Source organism: Amblyomma americanum, chromosome 5 (assembly GCF_052857255.1).
Source record: "Amblyomma americanum isolate KBUSLIRL-KWMA chromosome 5, ASM5285725v1, whole genome shotgun sequence".
Lineage (NCBI taxonomy): Eukaryota > Metazoa > Arthropoda > Arachnida > Ixodida > Ixodidae > Amblyomma > Amblyomma americanum.
The window spans coordinates 145,010,821-145,027,458 of NC_135501.1; the positions used below are offsets into that span (position 1 = coordinate 145,010,821).

A 16,638-nucleotide genomic window follows, 5' to 3' on the forward strand; every position below is an offset into this window, starting at 1 on the left:
TAATATTCCTCTGCAGTGCAGGGAATTCTCCGCGGAGCAGTGACAGGCTGTCTGGAAGAAAGGACGTCTTGCATGCACCGTTTTTACGTTTCAATTTTTTTTTTTGCTCAGTCGTTGTTTTGGTGCGGGGAAAGGGAAGAGGACGATTTGTGACAGCATCTGTACTGTCGTAGCACACACAATGATAGAAAGAGGAACGAAGATTGTAGTCGCCACAGTATTCTCCTGGGGCTGCTGGGTTCTCTGCTGGCGTCCGTTTATTAAGAGCTGTCAAGAGAACGCCGGGAGCGTCTCATGAGGCCAGTGCGACACACACAGCGTCAGCATAGCGCCGGAAGGCTGGAGGGCACGGAGGCTAGGACAGAGGTATTTGCTGTCCACGCACAGATAATAGAAGCAGGGAAAGCGCCATGGGATGAGGTTCAGACTACTGTCTCTAACAGAAAATTATATGAGAAAACCTGAACGCAAACAGCAGGAAAGCTCCGACTGTCCTGCGAGCCAAGACCTTCTGGTCATCGTTGAGGCGAGGGGTCTAAAGCCCCTGAAAATGTTGGAAATAAAAGTTTTTCAATCCGAATCCCGGAATAGACGAACAGGTGCCAATGAGCGCTAGAAATGCAGTCATCTGTGCAGTGAAGAAAGCATAAAATGGACACACTACTAAAAGAACGACCACGAATCATTCATTCGACGAATTTTGAAGACAAGTTGTTGCTGTTGAGGCCTGTATTTAAAAAAAGAAACCTACACTCCTGCTGGCGCAAATCAAGCGATAATGTAACATAGAGCGAGGAAATGTGCAGATTATAATAAGCGGCCAAGTGTGCAATTTTATCGGCAGGTTTCTATCTCATACCTCGTCTAGTCTTTGATTCGGCCCTTCTGTTATCGTTCGCTGGTTTTGCCTTTGCTTGCGGAGCAACTGGTGGCCACATTATATCCTTTGCAAGTTCATCTAGACTATCCAGCAAAAACCCAACCAGGGGAAGGTGATGGAGTGCGTAGCCGACGATTCCATGCGTGTGCTGCTTTCCAGCATGCACATGCTAGCTGCACAGAATGCACTGCAGATGCTGGATTTGTTGAATTCAGTGCTTGCAGCTGTCCAATAACTTGCACAACGGATCCTCCAGACTCATCCTTCCGAGAAGAAATCCGATGCTTACGTTGTCATCAACATCACCAGCCGCAACGGCAAGCAGCCTTTCTTGACACTGAAACATCTGCGCTGCCATGTGATCGAGGGCCTTCGATCTGTTCTACTCAGGTCGCAGCAGTAGGACCCTCAAGGTGTGCAGGCTACAGCTTCGGCGGCCTGTGACTTACAGTGCTTGTGTCATTGCTTGTCGTGCTTGCTACGGACCGCATTTCTCTACTTATCGTTCTTTTACGCCCCTTCACCCCTCTCCCGTAGTGCAGGGCAGCCAACCGGAACATTTTACTGGTTAACCTTCATGCCTTCCCTCTACCACTTCTCTCTCTGTCCATCTAGACTGTATAGAGGGAGGCTGGGCCTTTGCCAGGCCTTCTGAAGGCTTTTAGTTCCAGCCTCTTCCGGTAAATTGAAAAAACACATAAAATGAAATGAACTCAAATCTTCTGCACATGGTTTCAAATGAGATATAGTTAATTGGTTTTTGTTCAGTGGTCTGTTGCGCTAACTTCCCGTCTCTTTACGATACCCTCATCACTTGACCTTTCTTGCTGAACTTATTCGATACCTTGCAGTCTTCTGCCTCACTGATGCGGACTGCTAAGATACAACTGTTTAATACTTCATTCTTCAGGAATATCTGTAACCTCTGATTCATGACCTGAAAGCACCTTGTAAAAGCACTCGTCCCTGTTCATATCTTTTAGCATTTTGTCTCCGAGCTTAGCGTACACTAACATTTCGTCCATAGTTCAGCCGGCAATGACGTCGCTTGCCGACCTGAGACACATGTCTTGTAGATTACTTGTATTTGCGAATTTAAGCTAGGGTTTGCAGCACCAAGAAAACACGTTCTCAGAGTAAAAAGTTTTCCAGCCCTGGGACTCCGGAAAAATGACAACGTCGCGCTTGTGCATGACCATTTTTTAGCGAGGTATGTTAATGTTCTGTGTGTCATACGCATGACGGATACTCATAGGAATCGTACATCCGAGGCCTTATCTTAGTTTGGAGTTGTTGTGGTCTGATTCCTGCCCAGGGAGGAAACACAGCCACGACATGAGGATCAGGATGGACTTCAGCAGCTCCCGCTTTACCAACTGATGACGCCGCTTTTTAACTCGATAGAGCTATAGGCCCCATTCCCCAGAAAATCCGGCGTCGACGTTGTGAGCGAACATTAGGGTGTCGTAAGGCGGCCCAGGCAGCCACGCTCCAGAGAATCAACCTAGGTTAACTACCTTCGTCACGTGACCTAGGTGGCATAGGTGGCATTGTGAGCAAAATTACCACCGTGGCAGATGGCTTTTAAAGTAAGTATTGATCGCGAGAGGTAGCTGGGGAAGCGCTACTTCGGTCGCACAAGCCCCACCGGTGGCACTTTCTCCGATGGAAGGGCAGGCACGCATCTCTTAACCGCTGTACCGTTGCGGAACGAGTAGTGTGAGGACTTCTGTGAACCTATGAATATAAAGATTAGGGTTAGGAATTCCGCATGTACGAGGATTAACTCATTAACGCTATCGCACCATAACCTTAAGGTGGAGCTAAAGTTTCCCTTTCAATTTTTTTCTCTATAATACTGTGTAGAAAAATTTCCAGTATTTCGAGCGTCTCCCAACTACCGCGAGCGTAGCGCTGCCTCATTGCGTACGCCCTGAAAGCTCCAAGCGAGTGCTTTCTGCGCGGCACTAGAGCCATAATCGCACGTAATGCGAGTAACCGACGCGCCGAACATACCGGTCTCGTGTCCCACAAAGGTCAGTTGAGAACCGAAATGAATATTCTCATTATATTACGGCAGTTATTTTTGCGCGTTGATATGAGTGTCCACAAATTGCGATTGTGCGTATAAATCGCAATGAAGAGGAATGCCGCGCTTTTGTCAGCTTGTCTTGTTCTGTACATTTCTTGTGTTCTAGTGCGAAAGCGCTAATTCACAAGGTCAAACCGGCTTACCGCTTTGTGGAGGGCTTGGCCTTGATGGTGACCTTGCTCAAAACAAAAAATAAATAAAATCAAAAGCTGCATCTATATACTGTGATTCGAACCCACGGCGGTGCGAACTGATCAGCTTCGCTGGCGACTGCACGAGAGAACTAGGCTATCACCACAGCCAACCATGCCTCGCGCTAAGCTGCGACACAATATCGCACTGTGCATTGCACATCGTCGCCTTCATTAACTAACAGTACTGCCGAAATAACATTCACGCTTTAAGCTATGTGGCGGTAGTGAAACAAAGAAGTGCGCTCTATGCGTTGGCATAGACAACTTTATGGCAGAAACACGCCACTGCAGCAACACACGTTACCATTGACAAAATCACTGCAGGAACGCGGCACTGAAGCCTAGGCCGCAGGCGTATGTACTTTGAGTAAACTGGCATTGACGATGGAAAGGTTGAAGACGCGCGTATCTGGCCCCCTTGGTCAGTGTAAATCTAACGCGCTTTGGACATCTCAGTCGCGGTGGCCTCCACCTGCAAACAAACTGTGCTTTCCCACCATATTTTGCGCTTAGCGATGCTATACCGGCTCTATGTTTTTTGCTGTATGTCCACAATAAACTTGAACCAAATAGTCTAAAGTTTTTTGTTATAGCATAATTTTCACCTCGGGAATCCACCGCTAGATTTGGGTGTGTTATCATTTCTTTCTTCTCAACTGCGCGCTATCCCCTCAAATATTAAATGGCATAACATATTAGAACACATCACGATCGACGGTTCCAGCGGTTCTAACAATAAACTGCTACTATACTCAACCTTGCTTGGGCACCGTTAACGTTCTTCCTAAGAACTGATCTATACGAGCGTTATTATCAATGAGATGTCATTAGAGGTCTCGTGCACAAAGAATGTCTGCGTCCGTCTGTCCGTGTCACTAAAAATCAGGTCACACTCAGCGCACCGTGTTATGAGCGCCATGCCCATCATAGCAGGTGCCATTTAAAATAATTCACATACGTAGATAAAGAGGATGAGGAAAAGACAGGGATGTTAGCCAGAAAGGAGCTCCGGTTGGCTACCCTGCACTGGGGAAGAGGGATTAGGGGACTAAAAGGAGGAAGAGAGAAGGGAAAAAGGCATAACACACACACGCACAACGCTGTCACAATTTGTCACTCAATCCAGCCGCTCTCAAGTAGGCAAAGAGTGCCTTGTATGCCTGGAGGGCAGTCGACTGCTGTGGCCACGGACCGAGGATCTTTTGCTCTGTTAATGGGCGAGGATCGAGGCTGTCCAGGGCACAACACATTGTATGTCTTGCACTCGCAAATGCAGGGAACTCACAGAGAATATGAGCGATGGTCTCCTCGCAACCACAGCTCTCACAGGCAGGGCTGTCGGCCATCCCCATCCGGAAAGCATAGTAATTGGTAAATGCAACACCGATCCATAAACGGCATAATAGTGTTCCTTCGCGACGTTCTATGTTACGTGGAAGACGAAGGCGCAGTTCAGGGTCCAGTGCCTTGAGGCGGAGGTTGCAAAACGCTCCCGTGTTCCACGCTGAAAGTGTGAGCTCCAGCGCCAAAGGGCGAAGCCCACACGCAGCGTCAGGTCTCGATATTGGGATCCTCACTGGAAGTCCGTCGTTGTGAGCAGAACGTGCAGCCGCATCGGCCTGGTGATTACCGTTAATACCACAGTGTCCTGGCAGCCATTGAAAAATGATATCATGACCTTTGGAAACGGTGCCGTGGTACAGTAGACGGATCTCAGCAACAAGTTGCTCCTGCGACCCGCGGCGTAGCGAAGCTTGCAGGGCTTGAAGGGCTGCTTTAGAGTCGGTGAAAACCGTCCAGTCATGTGGAGGTTCTTGTGTGATGAACTCTAACGCAGCCCGTAAGCCTGCGAGTTCCGCACCAGTTGAAGATGATGGATGGGTCGTCTTCACTTTCATGAAGATGGATCTGGCCGGTATCACCACCGACCCCGCAGAACTGGTCGAGTGAACTGATCCATCTGTGTAAATATGTATGCGGTGACTGTGGTAAGAATGCAGGTGACTCAATGTCAGTTGTTTGAGAGCGGGCAGTGATACACCAGCTTTCTTTGTAATGCCAGGAATATAGAGGTGAACCCGAGGTTCATGAACCATAAGGGTGAGCCCGGTCTTGACGCAGGGGTGAACTGCGATGGAAGATTGGCGCGATGGGCTTCAATGACTTTGGCGAATGCAGTACGCGGCCTAATTATTGGGAGTGTTGCGAGGTGATGACAGGGAACTCGTGTGAGGTGCCGAATATGTGTTCTCATGGTGTCAACAGCAATGTATGTAGTAACAGGATGTTCCCGGGCAACAAGAACAGTTGCTGCTGTTGATGCACTTTTAGGCAGTCCAAGACAGATACGGAGAGCTTGCGCTTGCACACTTTGGAGAGTCTTGATAATTGTTTTTCTAATGGAACTGAATATTGGAAGACTGTACCGCATGTAGCCCAGAAATAGGGAACGGTACAGTTGTGGCATCGAGCGCACTGATGCGCCCCAGGACATTCCTCCGAGGAAGGAGAGGACGTGGACAATCGAAATTAGTCTCTTTCTCATGTCGTAGGTATGTCGACTCCACGAGAGGTTCCTGTCGATGACAACACCAAGGAATCAGTGGCTTGTCTCATAGGGAATGGCTTCGCCATTGATGCGAATGGTGTAACGTGACATCATTTTGCGTGTGAACGCCACAAGTGAACACTTTTCGGTCGAAATGTTCAGGCCCTTCAACCGAAGATAAAATGTCAATATCGATGCTGCTTTTTGAAGTCTTGCACGAACTTGAGGACGGGTCACCTCTGATGCCCAAATACAGATGTCGTCTGCATATACCGAGATCTGAGCAGATTGTGGCAATACGTCGACCAGGCCTATAAGAGCAAGGTTGAAGAGACGTGGGCTCAGCACTCCACCCTGAGGGACTCCGCGCGAATTTCGGTGTAAGGACGTTGGTCCGTCCGCAGTCAGGACAAAAACGACCTCTCTGATAAATAGCTGCGTATCCAGCTGAACGTGCGGCCTCCGATCTCGGCAGCTTCCATAGCGTCCAAAATGGCCTGATGCTTTACGTTGTCGTACGCGCCCTTGATATCCAAAAACAATGCCACGGTCAATCTTTTCAAACTTTTGGTGTGGTACACCGACGTTACAAGGTCAACCACGTTGTCGATAGAAGAGCGGCCCCGTCGGAACCCAGATATGAAGGTTGGATAAATCTGATATCGCTCCAAGTACCATTCAACACGTGTGAGCAGCATTCTTTCCATGACTTTGCCGACGCAGCTGGCAAGTATAATTGGACGGTATGATGAAAGGTCGAGCGGTGATTTCCCCGGCTTAAGAAGTAGAACCAGACGACTGGTCTTCCAATCATGAGGAACTATGCCAGCAGTCCATGACTTGTTATAAGTGTCGAAAAGAGCACGTCGAGCTTCTTGGCCAAGGTTGGCAAGTGCGGAGTACGTCACACAATCGGTTCCTGGTGATGATGACCTTCTACAACAAGCCAGCGCAGCATCAAGTTCTTCAATGGAGAATTGTGCATCCATCCGAGAATCCTTAGAGGGTGGAACATTGTACAGTGCAGCGTTGCGCCTGGATTCGGAGGGCCTGTTATTCTTGCGCAGAAATCTTCAGCTACCTCAACCACACTGCGCCTTTGGTGGAGCGCTACGGATTTGAACGGGTAGCGCTGTTGAGGGTACGTGCGAAGACCCCGAATTACACTCCAAACGCGTGACAAAGGCTTCCGTGGATCAAGTGTTTGGCAAAATGTCCTCCACCGTTGTGCTTGCAGTGCCTGAATTCTGCGTTGAATCTTCTTCTGTATGCGCCTAGCATCTTTTAGGTCTTGGCGCGACTTTGTGCGTCGGTATCTGCGCTCTGCCCTGCGTTGTTGTGATTGCAGTCGCTGCAATTCGAAATCAAAATCGGTGTAGTTAGCGACAGGGTTAAAGGGGCAGGTGGCGTGTTCCATGGCCTCCTTAATTTTTTTTTCAAGACCGGTAGAGAAGCCCTCTGCGCAAGCAGCCTCCTTAAGTAATTTAAAAACTGTCCAGTCAATGCGCTGCCTACACGTGGCTGGGGAAAATGTGGAATGGCCTGTAATAATCAGATAGGTTGGGATATGGTCGCTGCCATGGGTTTCTACATCCGAAAACCACCGGACGCTGTTGTTAAGGCAAAGTCGAAGCAGCTGCTATAAGTCACTTCTCGTATAGAGGTCGGGCTTCCGTCATTCAGGCACTGGAGGTCATGGTCAGAGGCGAAGGACACAAGCTGTCTTCCCCTAACGTCCATCCTAACGCCTCCCCACATGGTGTGATGAGCATTGAACTCACCCATAAATAACCCACGGAGCAGGTGTAGCTGCCACCAAACCACTCAACCTTCTGGCGTCGAAACGACTTGATGGCGCCAAGTACACCGCCAGTAGCGTAAACGTCAGGTCACGGCTCTTCACTGTCAGGCAAACGTACTGATTGTCTTCGTTCGGAGGAACTGAATGTTGTACATATGTAAGTTCACGTCGAATGTAGACGATGAGTTTGCTGGATCTTTTGCACGTGGGTGATGAAAATGCCTCGTAACCGGATATTCGCAAAATTGCCAGGGCCTTCGGTTCACAAATCACAACAATGGGGAAGTGATTCTCGTAGACGTGATTCTCGTTGATCGTGCCTTTTGGCTGGATCAAACGTAGGCGCTGCACACTGCCCTGAGTGCGCCAGCATCCCTGACGCAGTAGGAGTAGAAGGCTTTGGCAGTGGTGGCCAAGTTGCATCTGAGGCAGCAGGTCCAGCCTCACAAAGCGCCGGGCTTACTTGATTTGGTACGGTTTTTGGTAGAGGCAGACAAGCTGCAGTTGGGTTTGGGGCATTATTGTCACATGTGACTGCTTTCTTTGACGACATTCGGCGGCCCGAACGATGTCGTCGCACCTTCGCGGCGGCTTGTTTGTGCGTAAATGGTCTCGCACCATTTGCTTCAGTACCACCCGCTCGGTCTTTAGACGGGGGCAGTCTTTCGAGGAAGAGTCATGAGAGCCATGGCAGTTGGCGCACTTCAAGGTAGTCGCGCGGCAAACATCATTGCTGTGTGACTCGAAGCATCGCGGGCACACGATGAAGTTGATGCAGACGCCGCTCACGTGGCCGATCCTCATGCACTTCCTGCATTGAAGTGGCTTAGGCACAAAAGGTCGAACTGTATGACGAAAGTGCCCAACCTTCACGTACGATGGTATGCAGTCACCCTTGAAGGTCAGCTTGATGCATGGAGATCTGCCTAACGGTTGAAGTTTAATGATGGAAATGCCGTCGGTTGCCGGCTTGATCAACATGGGTAAATCTGCATCACAGATGGCGATATCGACGTTGTAGATTACGCCAGCCGTAGTGCCGCTGTCATGGAGAATAAGGGGGCGTGCACTGATGTTGCCGAGTTTTGTGATTGTGGTTAAATTCTCTAGTGAACTTCGCTCCACCACATCAATGGAAATGACGTTTTTGAACGGGTTGATTCTGACACCTTTTATGCCTCCCGGTACAAGGCTCTCCAGATAAATAGAGATGGCTTGCCTGTTCAGTAGGTTCAAGTTGTCCGTTTTGTTCAACAGCACAAACAAGGGTGTATGCGCTGAGGAACTTCGCGCCGTGATGATCGTTGGCGTTCTTGATGAGGACACCGTTGACGTGCTCGATGAGGACGATTCGGCTTGTGTACGCAGTCTGCGCTTGGCCTTCTTGCCAACAACCGGTATGAAACCGTCGTCGGCCGAGGACGAGAAGTCTTCACTTGGCACCGAGTACACAACAGTGCCCTGGCTGCTCGAGTCACTCTGGCGGTGCAGGCGCTTCCTCTGGGCGGCTGCTGCCGACCCACCGTGTTCCAATGGAGGCACAGCAGCCTCCACTTCCATCGCCGTGGCAAAAAGGGAGTGGCGCCTCCCTGATTATAGCACAAATTACCTAAAAAACTGCACAGACGTGAAGGCAGCGTTCTGATACAGAACAACTTCGTCTTCTTCCTTAATTCACATAAATTCAAACTGCCACTAGCCCTCCATGGCACTGTGCAGCAGCTAACTGGTCGAGATAAAGGAAGCCTAACTAAAGACAATATGGAAAAATAAGCCTTACAGGAGCTCAGAAAGAGCATCCCGGGGCTCATAAGCCCAATCGGTGGCTGTGCTTGAAGCAGCCACCTGCCGGAGCAGTCCTGCATCGTTTATAACAGCTGCACCACTGCGCCAATAGTGGCATGCGCACTCCGCGCGCTCTATGTAGCTAATAAATAAAGTAGTGCTTGCGCGGGAGGTATCTCTAATGCCTTTGACTCGAACTCTCAAGTGTAGGGTAAGTGTCGTCCAAGTTTCTTTTCCCAGTGATCTCACGGTAAGTAATCTGTACGTTGTTCTCAACGCGACATTACTTTTAGTCGTGATTTCGTTTATAGGAATTAACGTCCCAAAGCAACCCAGGTTATGAGGGACGTTTTAAAAGAGGGCTCCGGATAATTTCGACCACGTGGGGCTCTTTAACGTGTACTGACAACGCGCAGTACACGGGCCTCTAGCGTTTTGCCTGCATTGAAATGCGGTCGCCCCGGTTTCTTACTGAGCCCACGTCTTTCGGGTCAGCAGCCCAGCACATAAACCGCTGAGCTACAGCGGCGGCCTATTAAGCCCCTCGCTAACGAGTCTCCTGCGACAGAGAAATCCATTGGCTGTGATTGAAGGTACCTTCCATCGCATTTTTTTAAATTGTTTTTCGTCTCGGCGTAGCATATAGCTCTACTATGCTGACATCCTTGTTACACATAGATACCGTACTGCACTCGTGTGGTTGAACTGCTTCAAAAATAACGGCTGTTTTATTTAATAAGACTTCATTGTTTCGTTCGTAAGTCATATTTTAGCCCCTCCAGGTCGGTGCGAATAACGATCGACCGGCAGCTATGTGCATTTTGCAACACGTTGCCTTGTGATGGTGCATATGGTTTGATTTAGAAGGTGCAATAAGATGCTGTGCGAAGTGGCCTGTTTTGAAAAAATTGCTTATTCCACGCAACACGCTCGTATTATAGCGCCTTGGTAAGAATGACATGGCGTGAGGATTGAGTGAGGGTTTTAATAAAGGCGCCATGCAGTAATTTTGAAGTGCACTGAACGCTGCTCCAGGCACTGTCTTTAACCAGGGCGCGCTGCCAGCATGTGTCCTGATGCATTCAAAAAAATTTAGCGGTTCAAAAGCGATAACAAGGAATACACTGGCAGCTTCTGAGTGCTTACTTACGTCCTGCTAGCATTTATTGCAGCCTTTTTAAGCGAGGTCAGCGATGCAACCGTACAGCATGCTCTATTATATTTTGCATTTTGTTTCCTTCCGGCCATTTATCTTTCTGCCATGGAAGACTTTCCGTTGAACACATGTTCGTCTTTGTGTTGAGCGCCATGCTCCTCGGCTCCTTTTCGAGTTTTATTCCTTTTTAAATTCGTGGGGTAAAATGCTTTGATATTTACGGAGATCTTCCGCGCAAATCGAGTTATTCTGTGAAAATTTCCGCAATTTGCAATTTCTTGGTTCATTTTTTGAATTAAAAAGCCCAACACTATTCGTGATCTATTTGTGTGCGACATGAAACTCTATTTTTCGCTTATTATATTCAGCAACCCTATGAAAATGGAAGGCGCACTGACAAAAAAAAAGGTTCCTACAAAAATAACAATCTTTTTCTCATTTATTTCAATAATTTTCGCGTGTGCATTGTCATGAGCGCACCCCTTCAATGTCCACATAAAACCTCGCTGATTTTGTTTGCACACTAGGCAATCACTAGTTAAGCATCACAGTGACCATTTTAAATGCAGAGGAAAATTTGACCACGGCGACATTAGCATGAATAGTGCTTGGTATAATGATGCTAATAGGATATGTGCTTGGTACCATGTTTCGGCTTCTTGTTTCTAAGCTTGTCGGACTTACGTCCTATTACACTGCGTCATCCATAAGAAATGTTCAAAGAGATTTAGAATATTAAGTTAACTAAAGCCACTCCTCCAGAATAACTACAAAAGATTTGTTAATTTTCTCTGACGTCTCCAACTCTGTCCCCTGGAACTTCGAGTTCTTTGGAAGGCATATTTTCGTTGAAAAAGTTAGCCTTATATCAAGAACAATTGCTCTATATCAAAGCTCGAGTGAAACAGTGTTCTGCCCGACCGCAAAGGGCTCAAGCTATACGTAATAACATGGATAACAACACATTAAACTATGCATTTTGTATGTGCACTCTGTATATATGGCTGTATCGGCGGCAGTAAAATTATGAACGGGGATAACGAACATCGAAGTGAAGACTTGGAATTCAATCACAATCAGTACTGCGGGAGTCCTCGTACTCGGGACAGCTGAATAAACTTAAAACAACTTGCCTGAGTTCACCCGTGCACTGTCGATCTAGGGCAGGGTACGAAAAACAATAATTCAACAACCTCAAAATTGAAACACTCCATGATCGAAGAGCCTTCAGATCGCTCTGTGATGGATAGTCATGTATAGAATCCCCAGTCGTGGCACAGAAACTAAATGATGCACTCTGATTAAGTTTTTTTACGGTACTTCCTCTTTCTGAGAGGCGAAAAGCTATCCCCACTTTAAAAAAAAAAAAAACTTATCTTGTTGGAATTTTTTGCCAGTCCACTAAAATATTTCTTTCCAAGGTTTGGCTGAGAACCTGCTTGGTATGTTGCAAAGAGTGAGAGGTTTTTTTTTTGACAAGCTACAAGCTACACGCAGTGAAAAATTTTAGGCGTCGAGCATTGACACAAGTAACATGAGTGAAACTGTGAATGCTCAATAAGCGTAGCACATGAAAAATTATTGTACAAAGAAATGTATAGTATTCTGAAGGTAATCAATAAGCCTGCACTCATGAAGATGCAAATAGAAAGGCGAATGCGGAGAGGTTCTGCGAGCTTTCGAGTAGTTTTGTTCAGAATTGGCCTGCTGACAAATGGTTCGCATTTAGGTTAAATTTCAGATTAGGAAAATCAAGGTGGTGACGGGCAAGCAGATATTTTATTAACTGCTTTCTCCGACGATGAACCGCAAGATGGCTGTTTTACGCTTATATCAGACGATTTGCCTATATTTCCATAACCATCCGACTTCCGGTTACCTTTGTTTCAATCGCACTCTATCCAGAGTCCAGAAGAGCTATTACTGGCCACAGCTTATTTCAAGCTTCAAGCGTTACGTCAAGACGTGCCAGCACTGTTAGCGGCGAAACATATCTGCACTCAAGCCTCCCGGCATGCTGCAGTGCATTGAGCCATCCCAAATACCATTCCACAAAGTCGGAATGGGCCCTCTGTGGTCATTTCCTCTGTCGCCGACCGACCACAAGTGGATCGTAATCGCGACCGACTCCTTAACCCGCTAAGCTGAAACGAAGGCCTTTGCTTGAGGTGCCGCCGACGAAGTTACTCACTTCTTTATGCATGACTTTGTACTTATACATGCCGCCCCGTCGACCATCATTACTGGCAGGGCGTTTATAGCTCGGCTGCTATTGGACAAAAATATCACACATATAGACCACCGAAAAAGCACAGCGTGCCGCCCAGAAACAAATGACCTAACGGAACAGCTCAGCAAAACATTGGCGGATATTATCTCAGTGCACTACTGGGCGCTAAAGTTTCCGGGACGCGAGTTCTAGGAAAATAGTTTATTGCAACTCCACATCGCTACCTAGTCGCCTTATATTGTGAAGATAGGAAGCAACAGTTAGACCTTTAATGCCTTCATACAATATCAGGCGACTGGGTAGCGAGGTAGAGCTGGAATAAACTATTTTCCTAGAACTCGCGTTCCGGAAACTTTTGTGCCCAGTAGTACGTCGACGTTGAAGATAAAACGTGGGACGGGATCTTGCCGTACAGCACCTTTGCGTACAATACCGCGAGGCAAGAAGCCACCCACTTCACCCCGTTCCGTCTCGTCTATGACAGGAAAGTCTGCGTGTTGTTGCACGCGATGCTCCCATGCGGGAATGAAGTGGCACCACTTGCCGCATGCGACTTCGTGGAACAAGCAGAGCAAGTCCGTCAGCTGGCCCACTTGCACATAAAGGACCAGCAATGCGCAGATGCCAGACACTACAACCTTCGGTACAGGGACGTGCACTATAAACCGGGCGACCAGGTGTGGGTGTGGACCTTCTTGCGCCGCATGGGGTTCAGCGTAAAGCTCCTTCATAGGTATTTCGGTTAGTACAAAGCCGTGCGCCGCATCAACAGCGTTAACTACGAGGTTGTTCTTGATGGAAATGTCACCGTTGGCCCTCGGTGTCAGCTACTTGAAATCATGCATGTGGTGCGTTTAAAACCGTACTCTCCACGTGAGTGAGTGCTGTGTTTACGCTGTGTTCCGTGCCCTTATCCCCTCCCCGCAAGTGCGGATTTGACTTTCCCGGGTTCTATAATGCACCTCGCCCTCGTTCTTTTTGTTGTCTTCTGCCCTTTCACATAGCTCATTTCGCTCATTTTGCCGACGTACCACTTAAAAAGAAATCGCCGTAACTTGTGACATTCTTGCAGACGTTATTGTAAAGTCTAAAAGAGTGAAAAACGTAGCGCAAAGAAACGAGGACACAGAAAGACGGACAACACACGGCGCTTACTTCCAACAATGGTGTTGTCCGTCTTTCTGTGTCCTCGTTTCTTTGCGCTACGTTTTTCACCTTGAAGTTATGAACCAACAAGCACAAGCATATACCCTTCTAAAAGAGTGATTCTTTCAAAGTAATTTTCTTCTTGCTGCCGATAGTTTGGGCTTTTTCTAAATGTTAAAGTAAGTCAGCAGTGCACTGGGAAGGAGAGTATCATTGCGTATTTGTCGCGAAACCGCAGATGATCACGCTTCTGTGTAATCCTCTACTGTTCTCGACAGGCGGAATATGTGCATTCGCTTCCAAAGTAATGACAGGGAGCAGAAGGAAAGGAGGTCACAACAGTTCGCTTCCATTTACGTTGGTTGCCAGTACTGTTCCAATGCTACCACTAAGTTTTTGTTGTTTCGAGCTGATCCTTGAAAAGTCCGTCAGCTTACGCGAGGATTACAAGGAGCAGCCTACGCAGAATTGAAAAGGTGAGCACATTTCTACTGCAGTAGATGAATGAAGTGTTGCGTTTATTCACTAAATGGTGCGTGTCTAAACTTCTAAGTCACACTCCTACAACTTTTAGTCCTCTGATATGGCCTGGTTTCACTCCAGGGTAATTTCGGATATTAGAATTCGTATGTTAAAAACCGCTGTATTTTTCCTATTAGAAACACACACCATTACCCCCAAATTAATAACAGACTTAATAGTAAATACGCTGGTGGAGTGAGGTAAATAATCACGTGTGTTTAGACTCCGACGGAAATGGTATCGATGCATTGTGCTGTTTTCTTGGTTTTGTTTGAAATCACCAATGCTTTACAAGTGTCAAGCGCGCTTATAAGCGGCTGAACCACACAGATGTGCGTGTGGAAAACTTGCCAGACAGCAAAAATTCCTCACCTTTGTGAAGTCGAGCCGCTTGCGAAGAGCTCCGGAGAACTATGCCACAAATACTGGCCCTGGAAAAGAGGAAAGTTACGACTATTATTAGCGAGAAATTTTCACGCATACCAGCTCCACTTCTAGCAATTAAAATTTAATGTACAGTGTAAGTCAAAAGTTCCCAGGCCAAAGGGTTTGCTTATCATCGGTATATCGTGGCATTTAAGATGCCAATAAAACTATCAAGGTTCGCAGGGTATAGAACGATACCTCTTCTGCCTTCTATGGATATTTTGAGCTTTGGGGGTGTCGTGTCTGCCTTATTATACTGCTCAAAAGCAGACCCTGTGGCCTGGGAACTTTTGACCGACCCTGTACATCATAGACTGCAAAGACGGAGGCGCTCAAAATAATCTCGTCGGTTCAATCTAGCTTCAATATTCGTCTGTAGTCTTTGCTCATGTATTGGAACAGGAACGCTGCAATTTATTACGGAGGCCAGAAAGCGCATGACAAACCTTCAGGTGTCAATGCCGGTTTTTATTTGTCCAGTATATATATAGACAGTAAAATTGTAAAAAAAAATGTGCCAGCCAATGACTGCGGTGTTAAAGGTTTTCCTTCGGCAGACAGCGATTGCTGAGTGTGCAATTGTTGTCTCTTTGTTAAACCTCACTGTTAGCCTGGAGGTAAAAATCTCTACCTGCGGATGAACCAGACGGTTAGATAATAGGTTTTCCGCCTTGAAAAAACCGTTCAGGAAACAAATTCTTATGCTGACAGAGGCAGTGGACGACCCTTGGGGATATTGTGGGCTTTAGTACAATAGAGAATTGTACCTGACAGTCATGTCTGCAGTAATTATTTAATGAATCTTTACGGTCGACCAAGTGCTCGCAGAATTAACCGCAGGTTAATTCCACTTTTGCCAACAACCATCTAAACTTTAGCGTCCCGCTATCTGACAAAAAAAAAAAACAGACATGTTAGACATGTCCAACATTCTTGGACAAAATTTTGAAAATTAGAAAATTGTAAAATACAGTTATTGAAATATTGAAGGCAATATCCCATTCTTCTGAAATATAGCAAAGCAATTCTATTAAAGTGCTTACAATGATAGCATCTAAAAGTAAAAACTGCGGTATAAAGTCAATCAGGAAAGCTTCTCGCGTTAGCAAAAACGTTAAACTAAGAAAGAAATTGCAAGACTGCCTTAGGGTGACCTGCGAATACATTGATTGTTATAGTGAAATCCTATATTATATAGAAAATGCGTTCCTAAAGGGTTTCTCGCGGAAAAGTGCTCTTTGTTCAAAATTGTTATGAAATATCTAAGAAAGCTCTAAGTCGCATGCACTTTGCAGGTGTTTTCAAATACTTGTGCTTTGTTACTGACAAGATCGAGTGCACACGAGGAAGACAGTTCGTTTGAAAGGGAAGAAAGGCTACAATACATAGGTGGCATTCCAGACGCAATGTAGAAATCTCATGCAAGTGAGTAGGCACAACTACGTACAGTTAAAAATCGGCAACTATGTTCGTATAAATAATGCAGAACTGTGCGTATAATTATACTTGGAGCTATTAATTCCAAGCGACTGTGTATGCAACCGTCTACTCGTACGCTAGGAACAGCAGAAGACAACATTACATTTTAGGGAATTTCCTGAAAGTAAGGCTAGTATGTTCTGCGAATGAATCGCTCGCTAGCGGCAGGTTGGCTTACATGCCCTGAACTCGATCTTGCAGCTATATTAAAATCTTTTTTTCTGTGTTTTTCAAGAGATTGTGTTCGAGTGCCTACCGCTCAAAAACGTACTGGTCGGTGCTTCCGGTAGCTTTCGGCGAAATGTTTCCCGGCGACTGCATTTAAGGGGACACTAGCCCGACGAGCGCTACCATGAACGCAGAAAATTGCTCTCTCGGT

At 46.8% G+C, this 16,638-nt stretch overlaps 1 protein-coding gene across 1 annotated transcript in view; it reads right to left on the reverse strand.

Annotated features, from left to right (window-relative positions):
- The window catches only part of LOC144134248 (uncharacterized), a 587,847-nt gene extending 572,289 nt beyond the window's left edge, over positions 1–15,558 (reverse strand). Inside the window, exons 1-2 of the mRNA XM_077667207.1 lie at positions 15,548–15,558; positions 14,727–14,785 (exon numbers count right to left, since the gene is read on the reverse strand). Coding sequence (XP_077523333.1) covers positions 14,727–14,785; positions 15,548–15,558 — 70 coding nt within the window. The remainder of the gene's footprint in view (positions 1–14,726; positions 14,786–15,547) is intronic.
- Positions 15,559–16,638: the final 1,080 nt, after the last annotated feature.